The sequence below is a fragment of the Theileria equi genome, chromosome 1 (assembly GCF_000342415.1).
Source record: "Theileria equi strain WA chromosome 1, complete sequence".
In the NCBI taxonomy this organism is placed as follows: domain Eukaryota; phylum Apicomplexa; class Aconoidasida; order Piroplasmida; family Theileriidae; genus Theileria; species Theileria equi.
In genome coordinates, this window is record NC_021366.1 from 723,104 (window position 1) to 743,424 (window position 20,321).

General features: G+C 39.3%; 11 protein-coding genes across 11 annotated transcripts, besides 1 other annotated feature; 8 read left to right on the forward strand and 3 right to left on the reverse strand.

Moving 5' to 3' along the window:
- Positions 1 to 28: 28 nt before the first annotated feature.
- BEWA_021380 (cytochrome C, putative) lies at positions 29 to 737 on the reverse strand. The gene is made up of 4 exons (XM_004828899.1): positions 701 to 737; positions 408 to 512; positions 277 to 372; positions 29 to 194 (listed from the first exon to the last, which is right to left on the reverse strand). The coding sequence occupies exons 2-4, from the start codon at positions 508 to 510 to the stop codon at positions 43 to 45; spliced, it is 351 nt and encodes a 116-aa protein (XP_004828956.1). The 5' UTR covers positions 511 to 512; positions 701 to 737; the 3' UTR covers positions 29 to 42.
- Positions 738 to 744: 7 nt separating this feature from the next.
- Positions 745 to 1,665, forward strand: BEWA_021390 (hypothetical protein). The gene has a single exon (XM_004828900.1). The coding sequence runs from the start codon at positions 847 to 849 to the stop codon at positions 1,096 to 1,098; it is 252 nt and encodes an 83-aa protein (XP_004828957.1). The 5' UTR covers positions 745 to 846; the 3' UTR covers positions 1,099 to 1,665.
- Positions 1,666 to 2,575: 910 nt separating this feature from the next.
- Positions 2,576 to 4,984, forward strand: BEWA_021400 (hypothetical protein; the record flags this gene model as incomplete). Its single annotated transcript, XM_004828901.1, has 1 exon — positions 2,576 to 4,984. One exon carries the CDS (start codon positions 2,576 to 2,578, stop codon positions 4,982 to 4,984), a length of 2,409 nt encoding a protein of 802 aa, XP_004828958.1.
- Positions 4,081 to 4,164: a microsatellite.
- A 531-nt stretch (positions 4,985 to 5,515) lies between the features above and the next one.
- BEWA_021410 (hypothetical protein) lies at positions 5,516 to 7,029 on the forward strand (the record flags this gene model as incomplete). Its single annotated transcript, XM_004828902.1, has 7 exons — positions 5,516 to 5,582; positions 5,608 to 5,964; positions 6,001 to 6,235; positions 6,270 to 6,452; positions 6,487 to 6,640; positions 6,676 to 6,813; positions 6,850 to 7,029. 7 exons carry the CDS (start codon positions 5,516 to 5,518, stop codon positions 7,027 to 7,029), a joined length of 1,314 nt encoding a protein of 437 aa, XP_004828959.1.
- A 972-nt stretch (positions 7,030 to 8,001) lies between these two features.
- BEWA_021420 (hypothetical protein) lies at positions 8,002 to 9,122 on the forward strand (the record flags this gene model as incomplete). The annotated part of the gene is made up of 1 exon (XM_004828903.1): positions 8,002 to 9,122. The coding sequence occupies exon 1, from the start codon at positions 8,190 to 8,192 to the stop codon at positions 9,120 to 9,122; it is 933 nt and encodes a 310-aa protein (XP_004828960.1). The 5' UTR covers positions 8,002 to 8,189.
- Positions 9,123 to 9,147: 25 nt separating this feature from the next.
- BEWA_021430 (protein kinase domain containing protein) lies at positions 9,148 to 11,641 on the reverse strand (the record flags this gene model as incomplete). The annotated part of the gene is made up of 4 exons (XM_004828904.1): positions 9,148 to 9,225; positions 9,260 to 9,453; positions 9,487 to 10,430; positions 10,464 to 11,641. 4 exons carry the CDS (start codon positions 11,639 to 11,641, stop codon positions 9,148 to 9,150), a joined length of 2,394 nt encoding a protein of 797 aa, XP_004828961.1.
- Positions 11,642 to 12,376: 735 nt separating this feature from the next.
- BEWA_021440 (hypothetical protein) lies at positions 12,377 to 13,359 on the forward strand. Its single transcript, XM_004828905.1, has one exon. The coding sequence runs from the start codon at positions 12,583 to 12,585 to the stop codon at positions 13,003 to 13,005; it is 423 nt and encodes a 140-aa protein (XP_004828962.1). The 5' UTR covers positions 12,377 to 12,582; the 3' UTR covers positions 13,006 to 13,359.
- A 219-nt stretch (positions 13,360 to 13,578) lies between these two features.
- On the forward strand, positions 13,579 to 16,038 carry BEWA_021450 (oxysterol-binding protein, putative; the record flags this gene model as incomplete). Its single annotated transcript, XM_004828906.1, has 2 exons — positions 13,579 to 15,933; positions 15,967 to 16,038. 2 exons carry the CDS (start codon positions 13,579 to 13,581, stop codon positions 16,036 to 16,038), a joined length of 2,427 nt encoding a protein of 808 aa, XP_004828963.1.
- A 110-nt stretch (positions 16,039 to 16,148) lies between these two features.
- On the forward strand, positions 16,149 to 17,385 carry BEWA_021460 (hypothetical protein; the record flags this gene model as incomplete). Its single annotated transcript, XM_004828907.1, has 2 exons — positions 16,149 to 16,946; positions 16,981 to 17,385. 2 exons carry the CDS (start codon positions 16,149 to 16,151, stop codon positions 17,383 to 17,385), a joined length of 1,203 nt encoding a protein of 400 aa, XP_004828964.1.
- Positions 17,386 to 17,725: 340 nt separating this feature from the next.
- BEWA_021470 (hypothetical protein) lies at positions 17,726 to 18,052 on the forward strand (the record flags this gene model as incomplete). Its single annotated transcript, XM_004828908.1, has 1 exon — positions 17,726 to 18,052. One exon carries the CDS (start codon positions 17,726 to 17,728, stop codon positions 18,050 to 18,052), a length of 327 nt encoding a protein of 108 aa, XP_004828965.1.
- Positions 18,053 to 18,110: 58 nt separating this feature from the next.
- BEWA_021480 (hypothetical protein) lies at positions 18,111 to 19,898 on the reverse strand (the record flags this gene model as incomplete). Its single annotated transcript, XM_004828909.1, has 1 exon — positions 18,111 to 19,898. The coding sequence occupies one exon, from the start codon at positions 19,896 to 19,898 to the stop codon at positions 18,111 to 18,113; it is 1,788 nt and encodes a 595-aa protein (XP_004828966.1).
- Between the last annotated feature and the right edge of the window lie 423 nt (positions 19,899 to 20,321).

Here is a 20,321-nt window from a genome sequence, read left to right on the forward strand (position 1 = left end):
GCTTGTGCGAGAACAACTAAACGAGTATCATATACGTAACACTTAGCCGGAGGAAGAGGCTTCCTTGAGGTAGGCAATCAAGTCTGCTCTGTCCTTCTCCTTCTTGAGACCGGCGAAGACCATCTTTGTGCCGGGAATGTAGTCCTTTGGATTGATCAAGTAGACAAAGAGATGCTTGTCACTCCATACAATTCCTGCGTGTTTGTATGAATTTCATGCGTATAAATTGCCGCTTTGGGTGAGCTTATGAGTACAGGTATAGACTAAACGACAAACCTGATGTCTTGTTAGCTTCGGAATAGGCGAAATCAGTAGCGCCAGACTGGCGGCCATAAAATCCAAACAAGTTGGGACCCTGCTTAATGCTTCCACCTGTAGATATTTGAGTATCGCAAGCACAAATGTACCCTTGTTAATTGTGTGACACTGAGCGCACTTGGACTTGAACAATTTTGCTCCCTTGGCTGCGTCACCAGGAGGGACCTCAACATCTGGTTCGGGCTTCACCATTTCTGGAGAAATTGAATGTTAAACGCGCATTATTTATTTAACATGGCTATTATATATATGCTTAGCCGAGATCGTCACTAAAGCAAGTGTGAAGGGCGAATTTTGAGAAACTTTGGCCAACGTCACTTTGAACGCGATTCCAGACCTCAAATTCCCTCACAGATGGCACAATTACCACAGAATTACTTACCAAATAACAAATCGAGTTATTCTAAGTTTTAAAAGTCAAAAATAGAATAAAAAAGTAGCGTGACGATGTGTTTGCACCAAGCGCTATACTCTGAATTGGGCAAGTCTTTTCCCCTTCTATAGATTGAAGTTTTGCCACAAAAGACGATGAATCTTTTAAGGACCTCTGTGATAGTCCGGGAGCGGCTACAGTTCCTTTTATTCTCCGTACCGTCACGTTTGTTATTTCGCCATCGCCGTTCTCTGGACACAGTTCCTCGCACAAAATATCTATGGATCAGCACTAGTTTCTGTTCCAGATCGTCCAGGGGGTTGCCAAGTAACCCATTCTGTGGTCATCTATATACTTCATTCTTGCATACTTTGGGGTTCCTAGGCCATGATTCCATGGTTCTATAGTCTCTTTATCATGTAATAAAGTTTGTGATTGCTGGATGCTTGTCTATGTCACAGATATTGATGAGATGGTAAAGTTAATGGCCATAGAGTCGGCCCTTTTATCCTCCAAAGCTCTCATTCCACAGATTTTTAGGTTCTAGCACTCTTTCTTTGTGGTTTCCAGTGCAGCTACCATTGCGGGTTTTGCCTCTAATTTGCACGAGTCTATGAGTTTGTGGTAGGAATGGGAAATAGTATCTGCTCCGGTGTAGTTCTATGGGTTCCCCGGGATTATCTATGGAAATCTCTGAGGATTCTGCATTTTCATCCCCTTCACTTACATGACTGGCTTAACATTTTCTGTGGAGTCTATATTACAATCTGTCGATGGTACTAGGAGGATCAATGGTTGATGACCAAACCTCCGTAACTACAACACTCGTTAATACGTCTCTTGCTATATCTTAGTTTGGCTTTGTTATTTCTCTAGTGCACTCAGTCATGGTAATCGTTGTTACTACTCTTGTATTCTTCAAGTAAAACTCTTTTCATTACAACACCTTCGTTCTTGAATGCCCACTTGCAGACCGTGGTAGATTGGTGATTAGCTGGAATGCTCTGTAATTACCGATTCTTGGTATCAAGGAGTATGGGTTATTCGGAGTGTCTTCAATGCAAAGTATTTTTAAAACATGCATGGGCATTGTAATTGCCCATTTACACCTTGTATTCTAGCACACTTCAACTAGTGGCTCATTAAACCACTAGTTATTCACAAGAATGAGATATCTAGCAACTATACATGGAAATCTTAGGCGGAGAAATAGCCAGGAACCTATGAGAACGATTTAGAATGACCTCTAGATAGACAAAGGATCAGAGAGGTAGAGGAACCATTTGCTTGCCATGGTATAAATCAAATGTGTAAAGGCTAATAACGTCGTTGAGCAATAGCAAGGACTCGGAAGACTGATGGAAACAGAAAACTCTCCCACCAGGCGCAAGAAGCAGTCTAATTCAAACTTATTGATCACAATTAAAGGGTAAAAAGGCTTATAGACCAAAACTATGCAAACACACAGAAAAGTAAAGACAGTGTGCAAGAAATGTCAGATCTCAGCTACTGATAGTCTCGTGTTACTTAAGCAACGACCGCCGGAGATACAATAGAACATTACACACGGATAAAGGGTCCCAATCATTTTTATCACAAAGCAGAGAATCGCGGGAATAAGCGACGAAACGTTGGATTAGCCGTAATCTCAGGTGCATGTCTCGAATCATGTAGTGTGGAATGGGGGGTTCCTGGAAAGGAAATCAAAGGAGGAATCTCTACAGGCCAATTGCAACCTTTTTTTCATTTGGCCTGGTTGTAATTGTCACATAATCATTTAGCACTGAAAAAAGCGCAACGATTATCGCATTATCTCTGTAAAATGTACTAATAGTAAACTTTAAAACGTAGTTGTATTTTAATTGTTAGTAAGTGTTGCCGAATATGGCAAACTCTGGTGTTTTTGTTGATATACGAGACGGACGTACGCACGATCCTGATGGAAAATGCATTCACTGCCCTTCCGTAAAAGTTAGGAAGGAAGTTCTCTCGGAATGCCCGAAATACTGGGTTTTCAAATTTGAAGGTACTGGCGATGGAAAGATATGTGAAGTCAAGTATGGCGGAGAAAAAATCCGATTGAAGAATGAAAAGGGAGAGGGTGATCCTTTTACGGCTACTGACATTGATGCAGTAGCTTATTATTACGATCCCCTGTTTAACTTTGATTGCATCTCTAGGCCACTTTTGTTGAGCCTTAGAAAGGGTGGTCAATGTGTCTGGTGCAAAACCACTGGGAACGGTGTTGACTGGACAAGGTTTGATGGACCCTGCACGGACAAATTTCCAGATGACTTCAAGGATGTGCTTGATAAGCTTGCGTCCTCAGCATGTTCTGGACATACTTATGGTTTGGATTGTGTTAATAAGGATAGTGAGAATGCCGATAGTACCACGGAGGGAGATTGTTCAAGCGGATCTGATTTTGAGGGTTCGCTATGTGAAGAATCTGGACAATGCCCTGAATGCTTGGGAGAACCTGGAGAGCATAAAAAGAATGAGTTTCGCAGGATGTGTCCCATGCATCTTAAGCCGGATGATGGTGAGAGTGACTCTAGTGATGGACCTCATTCTAGAGGGAGAAGAAGTGTTAGTGCTTCCGGCGATCTTTCTAGTTCTGAAGAACTTGTAGATCCTGAAAAGAATAAGTTTAAGATGATGTGTGCTAGACCTCTTAGCCCGGATGGTGGATCTAGCGGTTCATCTCGTTCTAGAAGGCGCAGAGGTGCGGATAATTCCGGTGAGGAACATGGCGAAGGGGATGGTGAAAATGAAGGGGAAGAAGATGGAGATGAAAATGAGGATGTTTCTAATCCTGGAGAATCCAATGATGGAGGTCCCGAAGGAGATGAAGATGATGAGCCAGAGGCTCCTGTAGAAGCGCAACCAAAAGTTGCTCTTCCTACGGAATCTCCAGAGGAGGACCTAGCTGGGTCAAGTGATAAGGAATCAGAATCTGATGAGATGGGAGACCCTCCTAAAGAGAATGAACAGGAAGCCAGAGTAGAGGAGACTGGGTCAGAGGGTGTTACGTCTGAAGATGATGGATTAGAGTCTAATAAGGGAGAGACTCCTAAAGGGGATGAAGAACAAAAAGCTTCTGAATCTGCATCCAATACTGAGGAGGTAGTTCAGGAACAACCAGAGTCGGAGCAAACCGATGATAAGGTGGAAGAATCTACTGAACATTCACCTTCGCTAGGAGATAATGATGATGATAGCGGAACAGAAGAACCAGTAGAGGTTACTCTCCCTCCCGCAGAATCTAATGAACCCGAACCTTCACCAAGGGATCATGAAAATGAACAGGATGATGAGGATGAAGATGATGACACAAGCGAGGAATCTGAAAGTGAAGATTCAGAATCAGAAAAGGATCAAGAAGAGTCTGAAGACGACGAAAAAAGTGACGAATCTGAGGAAGAGGATGAAGGTGATGACGACGATGGGGACGATGAAGATGGTGATGAAGAAAAAGAAGGGCGTAGCAAACGTACCAAGAGAAGTCTTGAGGATAATGGTGAAACTGAATCATATGGTGACAATACACCAGCTGGGGAAGAATCATTGGCTTTAGAAGATGGAGATAATTCCACTGATGAAACTGATTTGCACCCAGACCAAGATGAAGAAACTGGTAAGGAAGACCCAGGAGTTGATGATGTTGAACAAGATGAGGAAGAGGAGGAAAAACAAGCTGGCTCTACTGATTCTGAAGAACCTGGCGTTGTTGCTAGTGGAGATGAAGATAGCGACGATACACCATCTGAGGAAACTGAACAATTGGCTCTAGAAGATGGGGGACACTCCACTGATGGTACTGAGTCAAACGCTGACGATCCATTAACTGAGAACAATGAAGATTCCCAAACTGTGGAGTCAGATGGCAGTGAAGCAAAGCTAGGCTCACATGATGAGGGTTCAGAAGAAGAGGGTGAGGATGACGAAGACGATGATCAAGAGGAGGAAGAATCCGTATATGAAGAGAGCCTAGAGAATGATACTGGGGAAAAACGTTCTGTACGTGCCAGGAGGAGCCTTGGGGATGGTGAAAGTGGCCTTACCGAACCACCTCAAAGTATTTCAGATGAATCGATTAGTGGCGGTGCTACTGGAGATACTACAGAAGACCTTGAGGAGGGACCGAATGGAGAAAAAGAAGGTGATGGAAAAGGATTCAAGAAGTACCTGACTGCTAAGAACGTTGCCGCGGCTACAGCAGCTACAGGTGCGGCGGGGATAACAGGAAAGGTCCTGGCTCAGGCAGGTTTGACACTTCTCGCTGCTCTTTAGGTTGGTTTCTCTGGGAGCTTTGTATCAGCAGAGCTGATTAATTTTACATAAGTGCCTTTATTATTCATCTTTAGTGTTATTTTGTATTTCATGGGATTGTGAGCGTGAATATCGTTACAGTTTTGTTATACCGGCGCTCTCTCTCCCTGGGCCGGGAGCTTCACGGGGGTATCCATGAGCGGTGAGATATGGCAAGAAGAGTATTTATATCGCAAGTTTAAGGTATAAAACAACTAGAATTTATGTAATTAAACGATTTCCTATTAACTACGTCGATATATTCCCCATTCCTGTCTACACTACCAGTGTGTAGCTCCGTGGTTGATATTCTGTTGTAAAACACATTTGATCAACTCTATACATAATTATTTTACTAAAGAGGCGTAGAATCCATATGAATTTACAATGTTGGACACATTAAAGCCAAGTACTTTCAAGAACCTCGTTTGAGCTTTGAATTCCATTCATTTTTGGCAATATCATCTTCTTACACGCTTTTATACACACAAAGATTGAGAAATTACTTGAATAATGCCAAAGAAGGTCAATGAATCTGATAATAAACTTGAATTGTCTATTACGTTACCTTATTTTGGGGGTATTTACCGAATTCCTTTCTTTAGTTTGGATAAGCAAACCATTATCTGAAAAATGTGTGCCTGCAGTCGAGGTATTTGCGCATTCACTCAGATTACCTGGGAGCAGACCGAGCAATTCGCTCCTTACCAGGAGATTTGATTCATTCATTGCGAATAACAACCATCGCAGCTACTTAAACAACTATAAAGTGAGCAAAAAAACCCCAAAGCATGATTCAGAATACAAGATATCGCATGAAACGACCAGAAGATCGTCACTGTATGCCTTTGGCTTTTTGAAGAATCTGTTTAGTAGCAACGTTCCTGGCTGGTATGTTCCGCCAATACCGGTGGGAGAACGAGCTTCTGTTACACTTCGAAAGAGAGGTCCTTTACAAACAGGTTTGATGCACTTTATAAACTCTAACGCTATAACAGAAGAGGAGACACAAATGTTATTCCATCTGCTTGGCTTATCAGAAGATGCAACGATACAGGATGTTGGAGAGGCATACATGAATGTAGTCGATGTACTTCCTGAAGACCTTCATGAGGGTCTGAAACATTCACTTGAAGAATATCTCAGAAAACATCTCGTCACACTGTTCGAACATATGGAAGCCCAAATGGACAAGGGACCAGAAGCATGGACGGAATTTTGGAATCCGGAAAAGTAATGCATTAATAATCAGTATATATATTTTTAGGGATCTATTAGGGAATCCTGTCACTCAAACAAAGGAGGAACTAGAAAAGGAAGAAAAGGCGTTCCTAGAAGCAATTCCTAATATAAAAATGGATAAATTTCTAAAGTATTGGGATGAACAAAACTCTAGATTTAACAGGGTTGCGAATGCCATAGATTTACCAACATTGATACGTTTTTCTAGGTTTGTTCATTATACGTTGTTCTACATTTTATAGGAACAAGAAAGAGAAGTTTTTAAAGTGTTTGGTTACTATGGTTCCAGTTATGTTTGCTGGACTATTTCCAAAGTTTAGTTCGCTTTCAACCGCCATTGAAGCTCTTTTTGCTTCCAAATTCATTTATAGCGGTAATAATTCGCATGAGGAAGAGGTACGCTCCATATCCAGTGAAAAATATTCTACTAGGAACCTGATAGAGATGCAAAGATGAATAATTTGCAAAAAAAGACAAGGTCCACTTCAACAAAATCCCTAGTTACCTTGGCTGTAATATTTGCTCACAGCATGATTGGACTTTCTGTTTCAACACTTATTCAGCTATACGTTTGTTTTTTATAATTTCCAACATTCTCACTACAGACAAACATTTCTGATTTCATCTCTCCGCAAATTTTGAACACATTGTTGATAAATTTCCACATTATAGTTTCTGCAATTCTATATGACACTAGCGACTTACCTTTTTCAGAACAGCTTAGAATAAATCAGGAAAAAGTTTCATCTATAAATGATACTATTGGCGATATAAAGTTTGAATAATTTTTATAGCATTAGCTTATTTGTTACCAATCTTAGTCTCGTCTATATTTCCTTCTGAGTTTATGTTTAGACCTTGTGATTCGCGTATTTATCATTTATAGTTTTTTTAGTTTAGCGAATTTCCCAGGCATTGTCGTACATGTATTCGGCTATTTTCATCACTATTTTGTCACCCTTAATGTGTCACATTTTTGTAGCTTTTACAGTGCATAAGTTACTAGTTAAAGTGTACATTTGACTTATAAATACCGGCACTATAGTTTACTTGTATAAATGGAGCTCCCAGAAGATTTCCTCATTCTAATAATGAACATACCACCAAGAATATGAATGTGTGGTAAAGATTTGCATTTTGGTACCAACGGTTACTCACACTAATTCCAGGACACCCAAAGAGTTTAATGGGAAGAGATATTAGCACATCCAGAGATACTCCATTACTAATTTCCACTCAATTATAGCTCTCTAATAAGATAAAGAGCATGTACAACGAGCTAGTTTGCCACCTTGGTCTACATTTCGCATAACCGGAAAGATGGTATACCATGGAAATAAGAAAGTGGGACTACTTTGAGCCCTCTATTCGGATATCTTGCCTAATCTCAGCATGCAAACGAGTGAAGAGTCCAAAGCAGCACTGATGGCAATTAGTCGATAGAGCAGACAACAGGTACAGGCAGCCCAGGTCAAGGATCTTGGTTAAACGACAAGTACTACGCACATGTGTGACACTGCAGAGTATAATTAATGACAAAAGACAACCGTTGGCAGTTTGAAGACTGAATAAACTCATAGCCACGGGATACCAGAAGATGCTGCTCCAAGCAAAACTCGAGGAAATGGCAGATGCACGGTAAATATTACGTAGAGATGAAGTTGTAAGACTTCTGGAAATGTGTGGAATTTGAGCCGAGAATGGCCACCGGGTCTAATGTGGGATTCAGTGTACCATTGCCTCCAGTTTGATTTTTTAACACATGTACATCATTTTAATTACACTCACATGTTTTTATTTAAATGGTAATGTAATTTGGATTTATCACCGCATCTAGTCCGTTCTGTGGTCCCAATTTGTTGGCTTGTACTTACGATGCTTCCTTGATCGGCATTTTGTTTATCCCTAAGACCTGAACGTTATAATTTCATATTGCCTTATTCTAATGACGGAGAAAGGGACCGAAAATAACAATGAACTTTTAAAGGACAATGATATACCTCCAGACGCCACAAAGGCGTCCAATTCTGGAAACAAAGCTGCTAAAGACGCCGAAAAATATAGGGGAGAGAGAACTTCTCTACACGATACCTTGAAATCTACTTCAAACAGACCAATAACGAGCAGAAGCACGAGCTCAAGTAGTTCTGGAGCCCAGACCTCCAGTGCCCAGAATTCACAATCAAGAAAGGAGCTCGCACAGCAAAAGGAGGCTACAAGACTATTACGTGAAATTACGTCAGATCCAGAAATTATGGATCAAGCGCTCAGCGCAGCTGTGAATCCAAATGTAGCGAGGGAATTAGCAAGACAAGCAGATACAGCTTGGAGAAACATTGAGGCATTACCAGGTGGATTCAGAGCATTATGCCGTATGCATCATAACATTCAAAAGCCATTGTGGCAGGCTGTTATTGGCCAGGACGCTCCAAATAAACCAAAGACTGGGAACAACTCCAACAATGGAATACCAATCAATGAACCATTAGATGCACAGCCTCTACCCAATCCGTGGAGGTCAGATTTTAATGCTCCAGCATCTAATTCTAGTAGATTTGGATCACTTGGGTTTAACCCTTTTGGGCCCACTAGTTCCCTCTTTAGTACGGGAAGTGGGCAGACAGCAGGGACTCTAGGTAGCACAAGCATTGCGAGTCCATTTTCATTCAACACAAACAGTTTTCAATCAGCATCCCAGATTGCAGAGAGTAGCGCGTCAAAATACTCCAAGGAGATTGCCGAAATGGCAGAGATGGGATTAACTGATCGAGATAAGTGTCTGACTGCTTTGGAGGCGGCTGAAGGTGATTTGTTCCAGGCGATTGGTATAATTCAGAGCTTGGATGAATTAGATAATGAGGAGAACAATGAAAAGTGACTACATTAGTAAGTGTATTTGCTAGTTAGTAGCTTGTTGGCCATCCATGTAGCATTGCAAAAAATTCGTCGTAGGTGATGTTTCCGTCATTGTCTAGATCGACCTGCACCATTGTTTTTTATGAGCATTGTACGTACCTCCTTGAATATGTCATTGACTGCTTCTTTTGTGAACGGACACTTGTGCAGATCACATCTGAAGACCTTCATCATATCATCTTTGGTGATTTTTCCATCTTGGTCGGTGTCGAATACATTGAATGCTTTCCTGCAAAAGTCCTTTTCCTTGTAAAGCTTTTCATCGATTGTTGCAGCGAGGAATTCAGTGTACTCTAAAGAATGACAATTATAGCTGGGATACATACCTATTGTTCCATCTCCATTTGTATCAAGTTCTTCTACTAGCCTTTCTATTGTTGGATCCCCAATACTTGTTTGTCTATTTCTTATTGAGGATCTCAAACCATGTAGGACTTCTGAAACTGTTAATACTCCATCTCCGTCAGTATCAAATGCTTCAAATGTATCATTTAGATCTCCAATATCCACATCTGTGAGATGGTAAGCGATGCATGTGAGCGCAAGTTGCTTCATTTTGCTATATTTAATAAATGATCTGAATCTTTCCACCAGGTTATTTGATACAGATGGAGCCATTGCTGGTGCAGGGTTTGCGGATTTTGTATGTTTCAGAATCCATTCGTGATTGAGTGCTTCGTCTGCACTAATTCTACGCTTTGGAAGATAAGACAAACATCTAGTAAGTAGATCCATCGCTGAGTGTGATACATGGCTCCAATGATTAGGGACGAAGTGAACGCAACCACGTCTTACATTTTTCAAAATTTCAGAGTTGTCATTTCCATGAAAGGGTGGATATCCAACTAGTAGAATGAAAAGAATTACACCTGCACTCCAAATATCACAAGCCTTATCATAATTACCCAAAAGAACTTCTGGAGCCACGTAGTAAGGAGTGCCCACTAAACTTGAGAATTTGTGTGCTTTGAAGCACTTGGTTGCAAATCCCCAATCTATGATTTTCACGGGTGAATCTGGGTTTGAATTAGAGTATAATACATTTTCTGGTTTTAGGTCTCTATGTAGAATGTTCCTTTTATGGCAATACGAAATTGCAGAGAAGATCTGACGCATTATACATGCCGCATTTTGTTCGGTAAAACTTCCTTTCTTGACAATTCTATCGAAAAGTTCACCTCCACTACACATTTCCATAACTAGATACAGATATTCCATATCCTCATATACTTCCAAAAGCTTTATTATATTTGGATGATCCAGTGTTTTCCTACAAAATACGTAAGTATTGGGTAAAACATACATGATTTGTATCTCTCGCTTCATACGCATTCCATTCTCTATTCTCGATTTTTTAATTACCTTTACAGCTCTAATGACATTTGTTTCTTTATGACGCCCCTTAACAACACTTCCATAGCTTCCTTTACCCAGTTTATCGGTGGAAAGTTGATAGACATCACTTATGCTTTTTCCATCGATCAATGCAGTTTGTTGTACTATGTTTGATCTGTCAAATACAGGAACTGATATATTTGTCTGTAGTAATCTTGGATCGTCAACGTATTTAAATGTAGGCATCTGAATAATCAATCCTTTAAAGCCTCGAACAATTTTATCTTCTTTAGGCATGCATTTTGTGCACAAGGAGTTATAAATTGGTTTATTGTCGTGTATACCACTATGACCTTTTCCACATTGCTTGCCTAGAACACCGGTAAAACAATGTGGAATACAAATTTTTTGAGCTATTTTTTCACGAACATCACAATTATTACCAATGTCACACGTTTCCTTCTCCTTAATAATTTTTATGGAGTCAGGAACATAGCTCTGTGTCATATCTGTTCCATTCTGAGTGGCCATTGTACTAGATGTGGCCTTATGATATGCATCCATCTGTTCCGCTTTCCTAGAACTCACTTTTTTAGTTATTGTGCTCGCATTATTGGTAGAAAGGGACATTGTACAAGTTGAATCATCCTTACAGGTATTTTGTTCAGTCAGTTTTATATTTGCAGAGTGATTTATGCATTCATAATCGGAACAATATACAACTTTACTCTTCATGGATGAGGCGAGAGATTTAAGCATATCTGAGCCCATTCTTTGGAATGGTTCAGGAAATTCACAGCTAGAAACCAAATCTAAGTCTAGCTCAGATGATCCACTACCAGAGCCACTTTTATTTTTCTTTAGATATAGATTTCTGTACGATTTGTCTATGATGGATCTATTATCTCGGTCATTTGGTATATCGTTTAATCCGTTACTGAAATGGACCCTGTTGATTATTTTTGACTTCTCCACATGATTACTATCCTTTTGTTCTGAAACCAATATCCTGCTTGGTTCTTCATAGTTTTTGTCTGTACGGGATTTATTATTGGTAGACTTTTCATTAGAGCAATAACCATTGTTCGCAACACGAAGACGTTTACGCTCAGAAGCCCCTGATGAATATGATTGATTAGCACCCATATTAACTTTGATTCATACCAATAAATAGAAAATATCCTAGATTATTTCAATTAGCATCGCCGCAACAATTATCAAATATATAGCTCCATTTAATGGTTTAAAAACAAAATATAAGGAATCCAGGGTGAAATACCAAAAATGGCATACACATGCGTTGTGATTTTTTTGGTATAGAGACTTTGTTCTTGTTTTTGTCCGATCTACGTTAGAATACGGCGCAGCAAATCATGTAAATAACTTTTATATCCTATATTTCAGGTATTGTTGCCCGTTTGTAGCTTAAATTTTGTAAGCGTCTCATGTGATCTTTACAATTCCGGAGGTATTTATACCATTTAATATCTTTATAACCAATTAAAACAGCTTTAAATGTCAAACAACCATACTACATTATTGATCCATACATCTGACTTAAATTAATATTTGATTTCAACCTAGAAATCTGAGTAAATTTACATCTCAGCAAAGGGGAACGAGACGCTAGTCATACAGACAGCAGTTTTGGCATCTAATTGGCCAAAAGACCATAGATAAAGCAGATGTGTGCTACATTTGATAGTCTATCTTTGTTTCTTGTCATCGAATAGCCAGATTGAGAAACAGATAGAAACGCTCAGGGGCATAGCCCCGAGGTGTGGATCCTGTCGCGACCACTACGCCATAATTTACTCGTTAAATACTGTATAACCTAAAAGTGTGATGCATTAGGCATGATATGTGCCGTGTTCCCAGATTCTCTATAAATTGGGCCTATTTAGCCATTATTGGAAAATTTAGTTCGATAAAATCTAAAAGTTTGTTTTATGCCTAGCAAGGCTACAACGTGGATGAACACAGTTTCAAATTAGTGCTATAGTTTATGGAGTAAACGTTGATGTTGATTGTACGATGTAGTTTTAAATTTTATAGAGTTATTATTTTTATCTAATTACATTTTTGGGATGGTCAAGCGGGAGGTCAAGGTTAACGATACTCCTGACGAGTCATCCCCGTCCGGAGACCCTGTAGTTGAAGAATCCTTGATATTATTGGATTTTCCAGAGTTTCATTCGACTTGTCTCTTTAATGATTCCAGCTTCGAGCCAGCTTTGGAGGAGAATAGTTTCGGAACTCTACATAAAATTACAAACTGTAGTTTCAACAAGATAGATATAGGCGGAATCGACACAAAAACCCCAATGTGTATATTAAATGATCACATACCATTCTCTGGTACTCACATGAAGAATGGATTAACGTACGTCTTGATCGACAAGGACTCACTGCAACTCTCTGAGGACGAAACAAAGATCGACTCTGGTTCAACAGAAGAAAAGAGCGTGTGGTATACTCGTAATTGTGTAGAATTTACGGCGAAACTCTAGTTTTTCGACCTAGATGACCGCTACCAGCTCCGGAACTAGATTCGAGATGGGTAAACAGTAACTTTCTTGGTGGATACAATCGCAATTTAAATCGATAAAGGTATATCTACGACGAGGTGGTGCTTTAATCGCAGAGGTATGAACAATATTTTTGGATGGGCAGCCAATCGTTACACACATGGTAGACTCTGACCATACAAATCAAATGATAAGGCTTTATTGTGCCATTCCAGAGCTGCCGATGCCATTGCCACCAAATATCTTGTGGCTTTGACAACCTAGTGGCCTAATGGCCAAGCGTATTCTTTTTGCCCAAAAATTCGAGACTCGATAGACACATTGTCATAGATTAGGCCTATAAATTTTATAGAATTGACCTGTATATCTAAAAATGTATCTGTTCGTCCTTTGATCCTTGACTCCCCCATCAGCATAGTGTAGTAGAGGAAATTCCCTTTCCCGGTGATTTATTTGTTGATCTGTGCTAATACACGATTTTTTGTAGCTTATGTACACTCTTGATTATCATGGACCATAAAGTTTTCTTCTTAAATCCCCTTGTTCAGTTCAACGATGCCGTCGCAGCATAAAAAGAAATACATTCACGAAGGGTGGATACATAAATGGACTAACTTTATTGGCAGCTGGAGGCCCAGATATTTTATGCTGGAACCGGATTATTTAATGTATTCGGTAGAAAAGGGTGGTATCATCAAGGAGTCGTTTTTACTATCAAACTGTGAGATTCGTCTGTGCCCAGATGACCCAGTTCGATTTGATATAGAAGTTATTGGTACCGGTCTCTTATGCCTTCGCACCGACACTAGTGCTGAGAAACATAAATGGTATGCGTCGCTTAAGAAGGCAAAGAGCCTTTCGCATCCATCGTACCAAAAGCTCGTTTCTACATCTAATATATACTCATTAAAGAGGCTCATTGGAAGGTCACAAGCACCTGTTCCAAAAGAAGCTACCTCTGAACCACTCTCTCGTTCGGCATCGATTGGTGATAAGAAACCAGAATCGAAACAAAGTGAAACTGGACCTTTGAAAATTGAGAGCGTTAAACAACGCCTTCTCTCAGAAAGTTCCATCGTTGAAGGTAACTTTGAAGCCAAAGATACTGACGAATCTATTGATTTTTCGGATTTATTTATAAAGACTAGCGTAGGACGCGAACCTAAAACACCTTTATCTTGTATTGTGGATAATACCACATCATTTGATGATATTTCTAGTAAGGTTCTCGGTGAATTGGAACTTATCTCATCCCGTGAATCTGTTAAACACATCAACACTTTCCGTGTTTTGATCAAAGAATATTGTTCATCAATCAAACAGCTATATTTGGAGGAAATGAGGAGTAGGGATGATCTTGAGCAGTCTATGCTTCTAATGTCTGAGCAGCAGACAGTATCGGATGAAAAAGATGGCTCTGATCCAGCATTAGAACTTAGCAGTAGTATTGAAAATAATTTTTCGTTAAAGGCTGATGAAGCTGCTTCTGTACGTTCGGATTCATTTAATCAGGCATCTTCTACCGACGAGTTTTATGAATGCGAAGATGTTCGCCCATCTACAAAACGTTCGGATACTACGTCTTCATCGGATTCAGTTTCTAGCCTACCAAAGGTTGAGGAGAAGCCTGTTGAAAAACCAAAGGAGGAACCAAAACCCCCAGTGACAGTTGTTCCAATAAAGCGTCGTACAAAACTTCCACACCCTAGGACTGAGTTAAAGGTTAGTATATGGTCTATTTTGAAGGATCTTATCGGTAAGGATCTTTCTAGAATTAGTATGCCAATTATTCTAAATGAACCAACATCGAGTTTGCAACGTTCTTCGGAGGACTTCGAGTATGTTTCTCTTCTGACTGAGGCATATGGGAAGGATACACCGGTAGAAAGATTGGCATATGTAACAATTTTTAGTATCACCCCTTACGCTTCTGCCGTGGGCCGTACATACAAGCCTTTTAATCCTTTACTTGGAGAAACTTTTGAGTTATCACATCGTGGATTTAAGTTTATTGCGGAGCAAGTTGCACATCACCCACCAATTTGTGCATTTCATTGTTCTAGTGATGAATTTGAGGCCTATGGAACGACGAACGTAGTCATTAATTTTACTGGAAAAGCTATTGAAGCTAATATCCTTGGCCCATTCCTTGTTAATTTGAAGTTAGATAGTGGGCTTGAGAAATACAAATTACAGCGTTGTTATCTGATTATACACAATATAATTTTTGGAAAGATGTGGATAGAGATCGTTGGAACTTCAATTATCAAAAATGTCACAGATGGAGCCTTTTCAGTTGTTCAATATTTGAAAAAGGGCTGGTTTGATAAAGAAATTCACAAGATTCGGGGCTTGGTTTTCGACAAGTATGGTTGCCCACACTTTTATTTGTCTGGAATATGTAGCAAGTATATTTTTATGGAAAAGGTTTATCCCCAGGCTTCAAAGACGAGCAGGAAGATATTACACGAGGATGGCACTCTTAACTTCAATAAATCGCTTTACAAGAATGAGGAAGATGCATGGGATGCCTTTGTTAATGAAATTGATTGGAACAACATAAATGTAGTCCCTAATTCTAAGCGCCAAGTTTGGAAGCCAAATGTACGTCCACCAGGTAATGAACAGTATTATGGATTTGGATACATAACCATGGAGCTCAATGAGCTTTCGGATGACTATAACCCAGACAAGGGTGCAGTAATGCCAATTACTGATTCTAGGTTTAGACCAGATCAGAGAGCTTATGAGAATGGAAACATTGATTTTGCATCCGCTGAGAAGCGCAGGCTGGAAGAAAAACAGAGGGCTGTAGCAAAGAGCAGAACAAATAGCGATATATCGTATAAGCCAATGTGGTTTGATAAAGTCATTGATAAGACCACAAATCAAGCCAATTGGATATTCAATGTAAGTTTCATATTTTACATACAATGCTTTTAGAATAAATATTGGGAGAAGAAACTTGATGGAACAATCAACGACGGCGTACCTGACATTTTTGGTTCATGTTAGATTTTACATGAGTTTGCACTCGATAATCAATGAATATCGTCTTTACTTGATAAACTATTCTAATTCTTGTTTTTTGTTCTCTGTACATAAAGTGGTGAGGTCTTCCTGTGATGTCTGACTCCGTGAGGTTGAAGAAGAACCTTCGATGTAAAGTATACTCGTTTGCGAGTAAATTTGAGTATTTGGACGAAAATGGACCGATAGGACGGTCTATGAAGGAGAAAATAAGCTCCACGGTTGATCGATTGGAACGCGCTGTCAAACTTTCCGAGAATTTGATCCTTTTAGTTCTTGGACAACCATATTCTGGCAAATCTTTTCTAGTAAAAAATTCCTTGAGACAACTTTTAGGTAGATGTGTGAAGCCCGAGTCTCTTACCGATGGTCCTTCCATAGGTCAGACAAAAATAATCGAGCTTTACACTCATGACTATAAGGACGATGTAAAGTGTATGAAAGACTTATTAATGCAACTAGAAAGTTTGACCGGTGCCCAGACGGTGAAGGGTGTTGGCCACTTGATTTCGGAGATGCAAAAGAGAATGTTGCACTGCCTAACCTATCTCAAAAGGAACGGAATTTATGTGATCATAGTTATAGATGGCTTAGAGAGATTCACAAGGGGTATTTATGACTGTAGTTCAACTACTGGATCGTACTCGAAAAGACAGGGTCTCTTGTACTTTTTGGGAGATTCGATGCAGTTGAAGGATACGGCCTTTTCTTTGCTTTGCATAACGTCTGATTTGAGAACGTCTGATAGATTTGAGAAGCGTGTAAAGTCTAGATTTGTGCATGAGACGATTTACTGTCATAATGATGCGGATATACAATCGTACTTTGATGAAAATTTAACGTCAAAGAACCTAGTTCCGGGTTGTAATGTAGGAATAAATAAAGATAATATGGTACGCTTGTTTCTGGTCTTGCATTATGCTGTAGGTTGAAATGAATCAAGAAAGTCTGTGCGGCACAGATTTCTCCTTTTTTGTAAATACCGCTTCCATCGCATGCTTGCTATCAAATGACAAAGAATTTGAAGAAAATAGTACTATAGATATAAGCGAAAATTTCCCAAAGAAAGGAAGGGTACGTTGGAGTTTGGATTTAATGAGTATACAGATTTCGGAGGATTGCATCAATATTTTCAAACAGCTCAGCTTACCAGAGCATTACATCTTGACGTCTTTAACACGTTTACACTGTAGAGGAGTATATCCTCAGACGTTTATAAGCATTCAGAACGATTTGAAGGAGTTGGTTCACCTTTACCCTCAGGAGAAGCATGCAATTCCTCATCAACGGGTCGGTCTTTCACTTGTATTTTACAACTTTATAGGCTCTTAGAAGGGTGTTTTTGCATTTGGTGAGCATTGGGCTTATAGAATGGGTAAATTATTCTGAGAATAACGTGTCAAATGTGAGAGTCCGTCTATCTTCAAACGACGTATCTGGCACAAGTTTACCGTGCAGATTCGCCAATTATAAGACGTAAGCCTTTTAATTTGATTCACAGCTTTCAGGTATCTCGAGTTACAAGACCACAATGTCCTTCCTACCCATTTGTCCCAGTGGCTCTCGTTAGCAACAAGGACACTGTAGCATACCCAATTTTACCATCAGTTATGTATACTAGTAGTCTATACACAACAACAATGTATTATTCGTTTATTTAGTCGCATTTTCAATGAATATCCTCTCGAAGGGCGAAGCAATTTCGAACTCTGCCGCTCTGGAACTGGTGAGGGATACACTCGCCAAATTTAAAGCGAGAGAAGAAAAGGAAACCAGTAATAGCACAAATTTCGCATTTAGTACAGAGGAATCTACAACAACTCGCAAGGGTCATCGAAATAACGACTCGAATGTAATTGATGAGGAGCTTTGGAAGCTCAAGGTCAAGAAACTGAATGAATTTTGTATTAATAAAGCAGATAAGTCGGAATGTATCCATAACCACGTTTTATTTTTGGAATCGGTTGAAAAGTATCTCTCTTGTGCCGACAAAAACTAGTGATTATGTCTATTTAGGCATGAATTTGATATAATACAGTTGGATTTGTATATTTTACTTATTTTGTATCGACGAATTGCCAGCTTCCAGTGCTTTTGATTCCACGCTTGGACTTGTCTGTCACGAGTTGAACGTGTTGAAAGCGTAACAAGTTACACCATTTGTCTTTAAGTTGCAGAGCAGTTTTTTTGCCACTAAAGTACATTTTCGAGAAGAAGCTCCATTTTCCGGTTCCGTGTTGGTTTATGGCATCGACTAGGGTACGTTCTTCCATCTTTTTCCATCGGTTATACTTTGTACTGGTTGTTATTTTTTCTCCTCCGTTCATGCTTTCATGCGATCGTAGTGTCATTCTAGTAATTGTAGTTGGATTTGATGCCCTGCGAAGTGGAGATGTTTTTACTGGAGTCATAGCCTCTGTTTGATTGGAGGTGGTTGATTCTTCCCTGGGTACCTCTGGAAGGTATACCATTAGTTTCCTAATTCTTTGATCTCTGTGAAGTGACAGATTATTATTGTATGGGTACTTGCAGAGCTTCTGAGTCGCGAAATTGCTAGAATTAAATGTTAGTTTGAGGATTGGGTTCTCCAAGAATGTCGGCTTCGGGCATATCTTGTTACATATGGAACCAAATTTGCATAGATCTTCAATCCATTTAGAAATAAAATCCTCAATTGTAATATTAAAATCTAGGGTATTAATATTTAAAATATCTCCTTTGTCATAATTTAGACTTGTTTCAAAATTGAAGTCCCGTTCGGACATATTGCTGCTTGCCAACGTTTGATCAAACGCCTCATGCTCATTGTTTATTACTAAAGGTTCATTATCCGATATAGCAGGTTCTACTGTATTTTCCTCTTCGTCGTCAGAAGTTTCTTTGCGACAAAGGATTTCCTTTAGGGCATTTTGACATTTAATATGAACATTTTGCTTATAACCGTTGCAGTTTTTGCAAAGTGTATCCAACATTTTTGCATTTGGTTCTTTTTCTAGTGAATCATTTCGGCTGATGTCCGGTTGTGATTTTTCCAATGATGTGCGTTTCACAGCATGGTTGTTATTGCAGAGATTATGTAAGTATGTTTGTGTCAGGTTAATACCTTCAGTGTTTAAAATGATTAAATCGACGAGTGTTGGACTCAATTTAAAATGGTGGACTAATCTGCGAATATTCCTAAGCAGGATGATCAAAAACAGAATGGAAATATGGGTGTAGCACCTAGCTTTTTGCGCAAGCACATAAAGAGCCCTTTCATAAGAACGTAAATAGCTGAAACATGTGTCAGACATTGTTCCATCTTCTTCAATAGCCATCCCTCTTCCAATGGAGCCACTTGTTGGATGGATAAGAAAAGATTTTATTACGTAGTTCTCTAGCTCATAAAAGGCAAATTCATATGCAGATTCAGATTTTACCTTGATTTTTTTCTTCGTTGATCTTGAGTGACTTAAAAAATGATGTATATGCCATCGTTTTGCATTAAGCTTCGAGCGTTCTTTTTGGGACAAACTTGCAAATTCTCCTCTAACTTGTGCAGAAGTTTTAAAATATAACCTCTTATGTTCCAATAGTTTGTCTACATTCCTGACATTACGATCGATTTCAGAGTTTGATGGATCAGAACTTATGGAATTAGTCATTCCGTTTCTGCGTCTAGATAGGTTTAGGGATGAGGAAATTAAAAGTTGTTCGGATGATAACAACATGTATGAGAGGTAGTCCAGGTTCAAAAGTCGTAATGACGCATTGTCAAGTTCTTTCGGAGAAGCAATACTTGGAAGACGTTCATGGTCAAGAACGATTTCTTCTCCGGAAGAATCACACACCTTTCCCTCTTCCATGATATCTTCTTTGTATTTATAATATTAAGACCCGGCAGAATGTGTGATACTTTCTATTCCACTATTATCAAATTAAGCATCACGACAACGAACTATTCAACAGATACATGGAGATAATTAGCCATTAAAACAATGTTTTTTGGAGTATAAAATAGTTTAGTTGTGAATAACTATGAAATTTGTACAGCGAGGCTCCATCTGGTGTGGATTCCATAAAACACTATAATTTTCACATAAATGTGCTGGCTCCGGTGGATAATTTACATTGTAAATTGCACTAGACATTTACTCTTGATCATTTATTAGCTAGAAGGTAGCTACACATGACTCCAGTTCTAGAGATTTAGCTCCAACTCCCAAGTGAACACAATTGCCATACTATATCATCAATACATATTAATACAACAGAAACTTTAAAGATAT